The sequence below is a fragment of the Pantherophis guttatus genome, chromosome 10, assembly GCF_059756535.1.
Source record: "Pantherophis guttatus breed Tessera chromosome 10, ASM5975653v1, whole genome shotgun sequence".
NCBI lineage: Eukaryota > Metazoa > Chordata > Lepidosauria > Squamata > Colubridae > Pantherophis > Pantherophis guttatus.
This window is the reverse complement of record NC_142072.1, coordinates 15,573,541-15,587,686: the sequence shown is the minus strand read 5'-3', so window position 1 is coordinate 15,587,686 and position 14,146 is coordinate 15,573,541. Positions and strand designations below refer to the sequence as shown.

General features: G+C 46.4%; 1 protein-coding gene across 2 annotated transcripts in view; it reads right to left on the bottom strand.

Moving 5' to 3' along the window:
* Nucleotides 1-4,850: 4,850 nt before the first annotated feature.
* The window catches only part of FGR (FGR proto-oncogene, Src family tyrosine kinase), a 55,994-nt gene continuing 46,698 nt past the window's right edge, over nt 4,851-14,146 (bottom strand). For both annotated transcript variants that reach the window (XM_034413607.2, XM_034413606.3), the window contains exons 10-13: nt 12,953-13,029; nt 12,605-12,758; nt 10,115-10,246; nt 4,851-8,425 (exon numbers count right to left, since the gene is read on the bottom strand). In XM_034413607.2, coding sequence (XP_034269498.1) covers nt 8,211-8,425; nt 10,115-10,246; nt 12,605-12,758; nt 12,953-13,029 — 578 coding nt within the window. In that variant the 3' untranslated portion in view covers nt 4,851-8,210. The remainder of the gene's footprint in view (nt 8,426-10,114; nt 10,247-12,604; nt 12,759-12,952; nt 13,030-14,146) is intronic.

The window sequence follows — 14,146 nt, the reverse complement described above, 5'->3', positions numbered from 1 at the left end:
CAGAGAATAGATGGGGACGGGGCCAATCAGAATTTTTACTACCGGTTCTCCGAACTACTCAAAATTTCTGCTACCGGATCTCCAGATCCGGTCAGAACCTGCTGAAACTCACCTCTGATCAGAGATTAATTCAGTGTACTGATAAATAGCCATCCCTTTCAAGCTTTTATTTTTTTTAAAAAAATTACAGATTTGCATCTGACTGGGCCCACCAAGCTACAGTTTGATTGTAACTTCTTGCTGAAGTCTAAACTGACCAGCCCATTAATTAAACAACAAGCCATATTCTGGTTTAGTACCCTGTATGGACTCACAGACTGTGCCTGTGCTAAGATGCCTTGAAGGTTGAGCAAATGGACAAATAAAGATGCCTCAAGCATTTTAAAAGGCACACAGATCTCTAAAGGGCTGCAGACACCGAACTGGTGTTGTGTGAAAGTAGGCAATATCAGGGAAAGAAGAGCAATGAATGAAACAAAGAGATAAAAGGTGAGCATAACGGAGAAAAAGAGGGGGGGATCACCCCTCCCACTTTCAGCTCTGATCCTACCCACCGGTTTCCCCTGAAGATCTGGATAGATTCTTCCCAAGGGGAAATCAATACACTCAATAGCATTACATTATTTAGAATGGCTCTGTTCTCATGCCATGCTTAATGAGGTCAGGTAAAAGCTGTAGCCAATCCATCCATACTTCATGTGAAGCCCCTTCTGCATTAAGCCACGTTCGTACAACAGGGACTGCACATGCTATCCAAAAAGGAATAAATGAAGTTCAGCCCATTGTGCCAACTAGAAAATAGGTTCTTTCAATTACCAGGATAATAAGCCTGAAGTATGAACACGACTTCCAGATAGTTGACTACAAATGTAAGGAATTGTGGAAAGCTACGGTAGATAAATCGTGTCTGGTCATGAGAAATAACAATCCAAGAATAAAGCACAGAATGTGGAAGGAAACCGTTATCTTGATCAATAAAATCTAGCAAACCTTCATAATTCAGGAAATCTGGCATAGAATCCTTCCCAGGGATCCATTTGGTATCAGCTTTTACAGAGTTCCTTCTTGGAGGATGGATCTTAAAATGGTAGAACGCACATGCGCACCAGCTGGTCTTCGGGGTTTCTGGCACTCTGGCAAGCGAAAACCAACTGTCCAGTGCGCAGGCACACACCAGAAACCAGAAGATCAGCTGGCAATGGCACGCATGCCCACCGAGAGCGCTCTGTGTGCCATCTCTGGCACACATGCCATCGGTTCACCATCACAGTTTTAGTCTCTCCCCTGCTTGAGCAGGAGACCTTCTCCAGTGATGGCTAACCCTTTTGCCGTGGCATGCCAAAAGCGGGGGTCACGCGGGGGTCACGCGCACGTGTGCCCACACCCATAATTCAATGTCCCCTCACCCCCGCCTCCCCATGCATGCATGCACGATGGCAAAAAGGTTACCAAGGGGTCTGGTAGGCCTGTTTTTCGCCCTTCCCAGACTCTAGGGGCTTCTTGGAGCCTGGGGAGGGCAAAAACAGCCTTCTGGACACCCTTCTCCCGGAGGCCCTCTGGAGGCCGTAAATGGCCCCTTTCCTGACTTCTGGTGGGACTGGAAGGCCCGTTTTTCTCTCTCCCCAGGCTCTAGAGCCGTGATGGCGAACCTGTGGCACGCGGAGCCATATTAGTGGGCACGCCAGCTCAGCTCTGGGGCGCATGCGCCAGCTGATTTTCAAGCCTTCTGGGCCCACCAGAAGTAGGGAAACAGGCCATTTCTTGCCTCTGGAGGGCCTGGGGGTGGGTGGGGAAGGCCTGTTTTTTTTTCTTACCTGGCTCCAGATCCTCTCTGTGTATCTGGGAAGGGAGAAAACAGCCTTTCCCACTCTCTTGGAGGTCCTATGGAGGCTCAAAGGGCCCATTTCCCCACTCCCGGTGGGACAGGAAGTGATGTTTTTTCCTGTCCCCAGCCTCCAGAGACTCCTAGAGAGACTCCTAGAGACTCCTAGAGAGGTTCTGGAGGCTGGGGACAGCAAAATATGTCACTTCCTGTCCCACCGGGAGTGGGGAAATGGGCCCTTTGAGCCTCCATAGGACCTCCAAGAGAGTGGGAAAGGCTGTTTTCTCCCTTCCCAGATACACAGAGAGGATCTGGAACCAGGTAAGAAAGAAAAACGGGCCTACCAGGCCATCATGTGCCAGGAGCGGGGGCGGGAGGGGGAGGGGGTTGCGCACACATGTGCGTGGGCACGTGCGCGTGCGACCATCCCCCGCCCCCCCTCTCCTGGCACGCGATGGCAAAAAGGTTAGCCATCACTGCTCTAGAGGCTTTCTTGGAGCCTGGGGAGGGTGAAAACAGCCTTTCCCACCCCCCAGGAGGCCCTCTGGAGGCCGGAAATGGCCCGTTTCCCGACTTCCGGTGGGCCCAGAAGGCCCAAAAATCAGTTGGCCAATGTGCACGTGTGTGCTGGAGCTGAGCTAGGGCAACGCTCGCGTGCCCACAGATATGGTTCTGCGTGTTCGCCATCACGGCCTTATACCATTTCAAACATGTTTTCCAGCCTACATTTTCTACTTTTAATCACAGCCCACCCTTTTTAGCTTCTAAGCACCAAGTCATCCAGCTGTTGTCATGGCTGAGATAAGTAGGATTTGCTCATCAGGAAATGTTTACTCGAGGTGTATCCAAGATGAGCAAACTTCAGCTAAATTGTAGAAGCTGCTGCTTCTTTGACAAGTTACACACAGCATCCACTTATATCTTTGGGATGGGGTCCAAGAGCTTATTTTTTCTAATTTCAACCTTTTTCCTCTTTTCAATTAGTTAGATGTTGTTTTTAACAGGATTTATTCAATTCTAGCTTAATGCCTGCTTCTTTTTAAAACAAAACTATTAGCCATCTTGGGCGTTCTCCAGGACAGAACAGCAGGACATAAATTAAGGCGTTCAATAATAATAAAACTTTCAGAATAAAAAGACCACATCTTAGCAGAGATACGACAGTGGTCTATTGCTCCATTAAGCCACCTCCATGGCAGGTTAAATATTCCAGATTCATGGGAGCACATAATGAAATCATTTGTGACATTTGCAAATTGTTATAACGCGTGTGATGTCATTATTTTCATTTATTTATATATCCCGCTTTTATTATTTTTACAAATAACTCAAGGTGCTGAATATATAACACACTACCGCTGTGGCTTCTCATGGACACTTATGGCCAGATTTCATCTTTACAAGTGACCACTTACTTCAGACACGAGGCTCTCCTGTTGTTCCGGAATACCATCAATTTCGGCCGCATGATCAAGATGCTCCATGCTCTTTGGAAGAGATGTACAAGCTATTTTCAAAGGAATGTTTTCTCAGAATGACTGTCCTCAAGGTGCTTTTATTTTTTCAGGAGGCAACTGGACTTTCTTGTTTTTTTCTTTGAAGACATTTCGCTTCTCATTTGCTATTGAGGGTATACTCAGAAAAAAAGCACCTTTGGGAAATCCATGACCTGGATGACTGAGAATCTCTACAGACTCAGAATGACTGATTTAATGTTTCCCTTGGCTCTATAATCTGCAAGGGACACACAACAGTGATCAAGCCATGGTTTTATCATTGTTTATTAACTGAATTTTGGACCACACGCAAAGCATAGATAAAGGTAAAGGTTCCCCTCGCACATATGTGCTAGTTGTTCCCGACTCTAGGGGGTGATGCTCATCTCCGTTTCAAAGCCGAAGAGCCAGCACTGTCTGAAGACGTCTCCATGGTCATGTGGCCGGCATGACTAAATGCCAAAGGGTCATGGAACGCTGTTCCCTTCCCACCAAAGGTGGTCCCTATTTTTCTACTTGCATTTTTTACGTACTTTCAAACTGCTAGGTTGGCAGAAGCTGGGTCAAGTAACGGGAGCTCACTCCGTCACGCGGCACTAGGGATTCCAACTGCCAACCTTCTGATCGACAAGCTCAGTGTCTTAGCCACTGAGCCACCACGTCCCTTTTCGCAAAGCATAAGCCATGGTTAATCAACTGCAATGGCTGGGCTCCCAAATTATGTCGAGCCCAAACCAAGCATCAGAGATGTTTGCAGAAGAATAAAGGAAATTAAGATGGCAGCCAGAACGTAATCGAAGTCATATCTATGTACATTGGACATGCTATGCATGTATACAGGTAGTCCCTGACTTATGACCACAACTGAGCCTGAAAGTTCCACTGCAAAGCAAGACAGTTTGGGAGTTTTACCCCATGATGCGACATTTCTTGCCATAGGGGTTAAGGGAATCATTTGGTCATTAAGCAAAACTGGCTTCCCCCCACTGACTTGGCATGTTGGGAGCCAGCTGGGAAGGGTACAAATGGGGATCATTTGACCCCAGGACAGTGCAACCGTCATAAATACCTGCCACTTGCCAAGCGTCTGAATTTTGATCACATGACCATGGGGATCTGCTAGAGCAGGGGTCTCCAACCTTGGCAACTTTAAGACTTGTGGACTTCAACTCCCAGAGTTCCTCAGCCAGCAAAGCTGGCTGAGGAACTCTGGGAGTTGAAGTCCACAAGTCTTAAAGTTGCCAAGGTTGGAGACCCCTGTGCTAGAGTCTGAAGTGTGAAAACTGGTCATAATTCACCTTTTTCAGTGCCGTTATAACTTTGAACCATCACTAAATGAATGGATGCTATTAGAGGACTACCTGGGATGGATTGGGACTTTAAATCATGTGGTGGCTCTCTTCTTGATTTTTTTCCCCACACGCTTCCCGAAAGAAACCAAACTGTGCCCTAGGATTATATTCCATTGATCTGTGCTCTGCTTTTAACTCTGAAAACAGACTTCTTCTGCTTGACAAAGATCCATACCCAGCTTATCTTGATACAAAGGTTTATTTCTCTTTATGTACAGTATTTTTATTTAAAAAAACCAACATTATATATAGCATAGAAAGGGGCGGCTCCTAGGCATCTGAATAACAATTTTTTTAAAAAAAAAATCTCTGGACAGGGCATGTAAACTTGCTTTATTGAACTATTTGCTTTGTAGGTTTGTGCGTGCTCAGTATCCATAGATTTCTCTTCCAAGCAAAGACACTTAAATCAACCCCGTTCAAAGCTGGTCTAGGTTGCTTCTGAATATCGTCTAACTCAGTGTTTCTCAATCTTGGTAGCTTGAAGGTGGGTGGACTTCAGCTCCCAGAATCCCCCTGCCAGCAGCACTGGCTGGGGGATTCTGGGAGTTGAAGTCTACCCATCTTCAAGCTTCCAAGGTTGAGAAACACTGGTCTAACTATAAACCAGCAGTGGTTACCCTCCTTCCCAAAGACTCTACCCTTCCCTTTCTCATCCTGGGCTTGTCTGCCCACATCTCCCAGGGTCTGCTGGCATGGAATTTGTCTAGCCATCCTATCAATGAATGAATCAATCAAAAAACAAACAAACAAACAGGGGGATGGGAAATGTAAATTACTATATTCCCAGGATAGGAAAGCTCCCCTATATTCCCAGGATAGGATAGCTCCCCGGAGGTGCAGCTTTGATATAAAGATGTCTCATGAACCACAAAGGACTCTATGAAGAAAATCATGGTCCTTAAGCAAAGACAATATGGTCAGTGGGTGGGCTTTGCTTGCTTCACTGGAAGGACCCCAGTGAGTGGAAGCCCATGGCGAGGAAAGGATACGGGCCTCCAACTCATTTACTTGCTTCCTCATGGTCAATGAACTCATCCTTCTCTCTGCCAAACTACATCATTTCAGTTCCCAAAACCCTAGGTTGATTTAATCGTAAATCTCAAGGTTGAGAAAAGGTTGAAGAAACCCGAATTAAGTTGCTGAAGTTCTATGGCGTTGCTCTTCAGCACCACGGGCAGCAGATGGCACCCTTGGGCAGTTGCCAACCTTCTCTTGGACTAAAGCCGGTCAACCTTGGCAATTTAAGACCTGTGAACTTCAACTCCCAGAATTCCCCAGCCTGAGGAATTCTGGGAGTTGAAGTCCACAAGTCTTAAAGTTGTCAATGTATGGTGAGCTTGGACAACCTTGGTCTCAAAAGTCCCATGGTGGACCTCTCGTCACAAACTGTTTGTCATTTGCTTAGCAATTTTTCTGCTTCTCATTCTTTTGCTGAGGTGCTAAGGAATAGCCACTGCGGCCTGCTTTTTCTCTGACCTAGTCCATCAAATCATAAGCCATACAGTGATGATCCGTTCTAGAACCATGATTGAAATAAGCAATAAAGCTGATTTCTCAGTAAATCTGCATAGCTTTACTATCAGCCCAGTGCAATGGAATAGTTCAGGTGTTTCAGCAATTTGCAGTGTCTTGGCCATATTTCAAATTACAGGGAGAGAGGGAAATGAAAGGAAACTCATTTTTCACCCTCTGGTTCTATAGGGCAGGCTTCATTGTAGCTGTTTTTAGACAGCTACAACACTTACCTTCTACGTTTCTACTGAAGCACTTCTTAGGACAGTCTGGAGAACCAGAAGCCCTCCAGATGTTCCTGGACTCCAACTTTCAATGGTCCCAACTAACAAAGACAGTGATCAAGGATGATGGCATTTTAATCCAACCATATACCTGGAAGGCCACAACTCCAATATCCCTTTATTGTCATTGAAATCATAGCTTCCTTCCAAAAAATATGGATAGGGTCCTATGAATGAGCTATGGCGGATTCCTCAACATGCCTGCCAGGGTTCAAGATTAAGAGGATTCTTGTGCAGAGGGAGAAAAAAAGTTAGCGGGTGAATAACTGGGATATGGATACCAGGTAAGGCAGCCGTTTCCTCCAAATTTGCTAGGGCTGTAATTGCTGGCTAGGAATTTTGGACACTGCAGTCCCAGCACATCTGGTAAGGAACATCTGGAACGGCTTCCAGTTGACAAGCAAAAATCATTAATTTTCAAGGGATGGTGCACAAGCCCCCATCTGGTAAGGCGCGTCATCTTATTGTCAGAAGGCACCATGTGGCTATGGAACAGACACTTCACAGTTCCACAGTAATCAGCTCAGACACTCTCTCCTTCTGTAAACAGGCTCCAAAGCCATCTTGGCACACACCTTTCCCTTACGGTTGTCCTAGACAACGCTGTCTGCTTCCCTTATGCCCCGGCGAATTAGGGCTGTGTCCTGACCCATCCCCTTTTTTTGAAGTGCATCCCCCAGCGTATCGTTTCAGAGCCAAGCTGACCCTCCCGAGAAAGAGGCTGACATTGATTGATCTACCTATAATGGATCCTGCCTACATGCATTCTCCTATCATAGTTGTAACTCATTGGTTTCAAACATGATATCCAGATAGTCACAAATTCAGAGCATGAGGGCTAATGAGGAAGGAGGAGAAAAATCATGCCCACTGTTCATATTATGGCCATGTCGCAGAATGTTGAAGGGAAGGAACAAAGTCCAGATCTTGCAGGACTTCAACGTGCTTATCAAACCCAAATTGTTTGGCCAACGGCATCAGGACAGTTGGGAGTTCCACAGCAACTGGAAGCCATGTCTGATGTCTCCAACTTTCAGAATTCCCAGCCAGCATAGTCCTTGCATGCTGGTGAATTCTGAGAGATGCGGTCACAATATATCTGGAGAACACTGGTTGCAGGATGGCTAGGTAACTTCATTGTGCAAATTTCTTTATAATATGGCCCTGAGGCCCTCCTGCCTTTATCCTTCTAGGCTGCAGTAGGGTTAGGGAAAAGGTGCACTCAAACATTTGGGGCTACAACTCCCCCACAGTCCATTGTTGTGGGCTGGAACCAATGGGGCTGAAGTACAAAACCTCTTCGGAGAACCACAAGGGTTCTCTTAAGGGCCAAAGGTTCTCCAGTTAACACAGAAGTAACTTAATTAAGAGACTATTAAAGAAACAGAACCTCTCCTCTGGCCCATCTAAACCCTCACTCCTCATCATCTCCATCTTTTTTTAAAAAAAAAAATCTCCAAAAATTGGCCTGGCATCTATTTGGGATGAGTCAGAATTTAAAACACAAAACAACGATGATAAAAAAAAAAAAATTGCAATGCCTCTTTCCCACCCCTCGAAGGGAATAAAATTAAAATGAAAAAAGAAAAAGAGTCTAAGCCCAGTTCTACAAGGTGGGACCCTCAGTTCCTGGCCCTGGGTTGGGAAGAGATTTCCGCAGTGTGTCCCAGTTTCCCACCACACTTGAGAGAGTTCCCCATGGGGATTGTGGGGGTGGGGAGCTCTCCATGGTCACCATCCATCAGTTACAGTTGTTGTCTCCTGGCTGATACTGAGGCTCTGTAGCAGTGAAGTAGTCTTCTAGAAACGATTGGAGGTATTCAAAAGTGGGGCGCTCCTCAGGCTCCTTCCTCCAGCACTGCACCATCAGATCGTGCAATGACGGGGGGCAATTCCCAGGACAGGGCATGCGGTAACCCCGTTCCACTTGTTCCAACACCTCCCGGTTGTTCATGCCTGCACGAGAAGAACATGACAAGATAAAAGACTTAATGGGGGAGATGGCCCTCTTGTGAGTCTCTAGGATTCAAGGGAGAGCGAGTTTGGGAGAGTGGTTAAAGCATCAGCCTAGAACAGGGGTGGGCAACTGTGGCCCTTTTACAACCTGTGGACTTCAACTCCCAGAATTCCTGAGACAGCCAAACTGGCTCAGGAATTCTGGGAGTTGAAGTCCACAGGTCATAAAGGGGCCATATTTGCCCATCCCTGGCCTACAAACTAGGAGACCATGAGCTCTAATTCCATCTTAGGCAGGGGTGTCAAACTCAATTTCATTGAAGGACACGTAAGGGCTGTGGTTGACCGGGGGGGGGGGAAGAGAACTGGGTGGGTGTGGCCAATTGGGTGGGCATGGCCAGCTTTATGCCACTCACCGGGTATGGCTGACTGGGTGGGCGTAGCCAGCTTGACACCATTCCCCAAACTGCTGGTATGTTTCCTCTGCGTATTGGGTAGACTGGGCCGAAGCAACTTGGGTAGATCAGGCCAAAGTGATGTGGGCCGGCCCCTTACATTTTCCAGGACAGCCCCGCGGGCCTAATCCAACCACATCGTCGGATCTGGCCTGTGGGCCTTGTGTTTGACACCTCTGATCCAGAGGTGGTATTCAGTAGGTTCTGACCAGTTCTGGAGAATCAATAGCAGAAATTTGGAGTAGTTCAGAGAACCAGTAAATACCACCTCTAACTGGTCCCGCCCCCATCTAATGTCTGCCTCCTGAGTCCCAGCTGATGGGGAGGAAATGGGGATTTTGCAGTAACCTTCCCCTGCCATGCCCACCAAGCCACACCCACAGAACCGGTAGTAAAAACATTTGAATCCCACCATGGTCCTGATCTTAGGCATGAAGTCAGCTTTGGGCTTCTCATTCCCTCTCAGCCCTAAGAGGTAGTCAAAGGTAAATCACTTTTGAAATTGTTGCCAAGACTGACTCAAAGGCACAGAAACACATAGACGGGCACACAAAATTAAAATCAAGGAAAGGACTAGTGTGCACAAATTCACAGGGGCTGCAAACAGATGAAATGGGGACATGATCCACTGCAAAATTTGGTAAGTCAAACCACATCAAGCTGGGTTGGCGCAACGTATTGATTCAAGCGTGCAAAATATGTGGTCCCCAGACCCCAACAGAATAGGGAGCTAAAATTTGGCCTTTGGGGGGATTTTTTCCAGAGTTTGTGAAGTTCTGAGAGGCAAAAAAAAAATAATATGTGCTTTCAATCTCTTCTTTAGCCTCCCAACCTCTAATCCACACAAATCAGGTTAACTCTGAATCTGGGCCCCAATGACTTTGGGAATCAATCGGCCGCATGAATTCTGGGATGGCCTTCAAGGCTGTAGAAATTGCTCAGTCATAAGCTGAAACAGGAACTGATTCACCAGTGTTTATCAAATAAAGCACGGCAGATTAGGCTCAGATAGTACCTCATACAAGAAGCTAAAAGCTGCTAAAATTGCAGCAATTGCAATGACTGGATGTTTAACTCAACCCAATCCCACCCCCACCCCCACCCCACCCAACGATGTTATGGTTTAATGGATTATGCAAACCAAAGGGTGATTCTATTTGAAAAGAAGATTTCTGGCATCAGTGAGTATTGCAACAATTCATCTCTAGGCTAAAGGAAGCCTCTGCCACTTCACCTGGATATGGTACTCGGCCCTTGGTCACAAGCTCTGTCAGGAGGATGCCGAAGGACCACACATCTGACTTGATGGTGAATTTGCCATAGAGAGCGGCTTCTGGAGCTGTCCACTTGATGGGAAATTTGGCACCTGTTGGCAAGGCAAGGCGATGGCATTAATAGAATAGAATAGAATTCTTTATTGGCCAAGTGTGATTGGACACACAAGGAATTTGACTTGGTGCATACGCTCTCGGTGTACATAAAAGAAAAGATACATTCATCAAGAATCATAAGGTACAATACTAAATGATAGTCATAGGGAAATAGTCAATATAAATCTTAAGGATACCAGCAACAAGGTTACAGTCATACAGTCATAGGTGGGAGGAGATGAGTGATAGGAACGATGAGAAGATTAATAGTAGTGCAGACTTAGTGAATAGTTTGACAGTGTTGAGGGAATTATTTGTTTAGCAGAGTGATGGCGTTTGGGAAAAAACTGTCCTTGTGTCTAGTTGTTCTGGTGTGCAGTGCTCTATAGCGTCGTTTTGAGGGTAGGAGTTGAAACCGTTTATGTCCAGGATGTGAGGAGTCTGTAGATATTTTCACAGCCCTCTTTTTGACTTAAGAGGTTAAGATCGTACCGATGGAGATGCCACCTGGATGAGAAAGTTTCCTACGTTCTCCACCGTGGGAGAAACATGTGAATTGAAAATGGACTTCTTAGCACAGATCATAACCAGCCTCCCCTCCCCCACTCAAGAAACAGAGTCAGCCAAGAGAAAGTGTTCTTAATTTATGTTGTCAGAAGCCTCAAGCACCAATCTGGACAATCAAGGAACAAGCCCCTCTGACCAGGAAGGCTTAGAAGGGAAAAAGGCTAAGGTTGACACGCCAACCACAGCTTTTGCTTTCAAATGTGAACTTCATGTACAAGCAATTCAGAAAATAACTTCTTGCCAAGTTAACGGCCCTCATGAGAGAAAAGTCACTGAAGAAATTTATCTATAATTGGAAGCTCTTTGTGGACTTTATTTTTTCCCTCCCAGGAGATGGAGAAAAATCAAATTTTGCCACTTGGATTTGATGATTGTTAAAATTTAAAGAGAGAAAAAAGGTTTTTTTTTTTTTTAATTTCCCCTTTTCTTTTTGGGGAAAAATGGACAAGTGTCCATGGACAAAAGAAAAGGGGAAATTAATAAATTAAGAGTCAAAAGTACCGGTAAGTGTTATCTATGTCCTTGGAAGAAGTCAGAAGTTATTCTTTTTATGTTTGTGTTTTTCTTCTCCTTTTTAAATACTTTTCCACACTTCTACCCTTATTCTCTTTTTACTCTGTCATTTCTTTGGATTGTTAGTTTGTGGTGTTTTTTTATGGGTATGTTTTCTAAAATGGAATAAAATTATTTAAAACAGGGGGAAAAGAGTAAATAACTTCTTGCTTGCTTTCTTCCGTTTTCGGTATAGAATGGGGGAAGCTGTTATTTTGTGAAGATCGTCCGGTTTGCATCCGGATGTGATTTTATACAACAGTCATCTGGACTGTGAGAATCCAGTTTTTGCATGGCTAACATTGGGCTCCAGGCTGGAGATCAGCCACATCCTTCCAGATCTTAATGACATTTGTGGTGTAGTCCACTCTGGAAGTACCACTGATTTTCCAATTCTAGACTCACTACTCCTACTGCAAACTTCAGACTGCTTCTAGAATATTTTATCCAGTTCTGAAGCACCACATTGCAGGAAGGATATAGGCAGGGATGCTATTCAGCAGGTTCTGACAGGTTCTGGAGAACCAGTAGCAAAAATTTTGAGTAGTTCGGAGGACCGGCAAATACCACCTCTGGCTGGCCCCAGATTGGGGTGGGAATGGAGATTTTGCAATATCCTTCCCCTGTAGTGGGGAAGGAATGGGGATTTTGCAGTATCCTTCCCCTGCCACGCTCACCAAGCCACGCCCACAGAATCAGTAATAAAAAAAATTGAATTCCACCGCTGGATAAAGGTAAGTTTTAGAAAGGGCTTCTGAAGGTCATTTGGTTGCCAGGGGGAGCATTGTACAGAGACCATTGCTCAGTGAAATTGTTTTCACTGTTTGCAAGAGAAGGACAGGCACAGTCGGGAGGTGGAGTCAAGAGAGTGATCAGCGTAGAGTTGTTATGTTCTCACAGTCTAAGCCCAACCCCTCTTGAATTCTATTGACTCTTTATCTAGTGCAAATTTAATGCTGGCCATTAGTTGACTAGATTCTTGTGTATAGGCATGAGCCATAAATAAGATTAACTGTAGCTTAACGGGTAGTCCTGATTCTTTATGCCCGACAGCCTTGCACAAAGAAATCCTCAGCTTCACTTGTGGCACCTCCTGCTAAAACGGCACCGAGAAAAGCTCTCTCCTCCCAAGAGCGGAGACAGCATCTGCCAATCAATGGTTAATTGCACAAATAGCTTCGCCCGCTTAAAGGTGAACTCTTTCTCCTGCTCCAGGGTGCCCCTGAGAGTTTTACCTTGGCGAGCTGTGTATTCATTGTCTTCAATGAGGCGGGCCAAGCCGAAGTCAGCAATTTTGCACACAAGGTTGTCGCCCACAAGGATGTTGGCAGCACGCAGATCCCGGTGGATGTAATTCATTCGCTCAATGTAAGCCATTCCAGCTGCAATCTAGATTGTGTGCAGAAGCAGAAAGGCAGGGATGAGATCACACGGGAGACTTAATGGTTGCCGCTCCTCCTGTTCTCAATAGATCCTGGGCAGCTTTCTCTCCCCTCCCCCCTCTCTCCAATGGAGTCAGAAAATGCTGCTCCCGATTTTCAGACAGACTGACCACTGAGACTGCCTCCTGCCCATCAGGTTACCTGTGCTGCCATGTCCACCAGTTGGGGCAACTTCAAGAAACGGCCATCCCCATCTTTCAAAAAATCTAGCAAACTACCTGTAGAAGAGAAGAGGTGGGAGATCGGCAAAGCCACTTCTCGGTGGGATGCTTATATTAACATGTTTCCCCAAAAATAAGCCCTATCCCGAAAATAAACCCTATCATGGTTTTTGCGCATGCGCCCAATATAAGCCCTACCCCAAAAATAAGCCCTACTGAAGCACCTGGGCAGCTGGCCACCCACCCATTCTATTTGGTTGCTTGTGGTGCCGTGGCTGCGAGTCAAGTTGAGGGGATGGAGCTGCCCCACACGCTCCACATGGATTACCCCAGGGCCCCTGCAGCCAGGCCATTCATGCCCCAACACTTGCCTCACTTCGCATAGCCACAATGGACTAGGAGGCCAAGCCAGTGCTGCAGCCACGAGGCAGGTGTCAGGACATGGATGGCCTGGCTGCAGAGGCCCTGAAGTAAGCCAGTGTGGGGCATGTGGGCCAGCTCCCCTCCCAAAACTCACCTTGCAGCCATAGCACTCACACATCACTCGGCCTCCTGCTCCGTATTGGCCGCACAAGCAAGCAGAAGAGGGCCGGCGGCCACGCGAGGTCCTGCTGGAAGGGGTTGTTGGAGCCACTGCCGTGAGGCAAGGCAAATGTCAAGGTGTCAGTGGCCTGGCTGCAGGGGCCCTAAGGTAAGCAGGTGCGGGGTGCGTGGGGCAGCTCTACTATCCCTGCCTCACGGCAGTGGCACTAGCACGCTGTGCGGCCTCCTGCCTTGCTGTGAGCAAGCAGAAGTTGGCCTCCCATGTACTCTTAAAGTACAGGGGGGGAAAATAAGACATTCCTGAAAATAAGCCCTAGTGCTTATTTTGGAGCCCAAAAGAAAATAAGCCCGGGTCTTATTTTTGGGAAAACACAGGTATAATTCATTTGCAGCAGTGGTCTACTGGCTGCTTACTCCCATTCCCATCTATTCCTTCTTAGATCGAATTATTTGTGAAGGACACAGGATCTGTGCATCTGAGACAAAACAATGGAAATCCATTCCCCATTTCTCCCAACCTTCTACTCTAAATGCATCAGGACTACAGTTCCCATCAGGCCAAGCTCCAGAAGTCTAGTAACATTGGAGGGTGCCAGGTGAAGGAACGTGAGCTAGTATACAGGCAAGTATG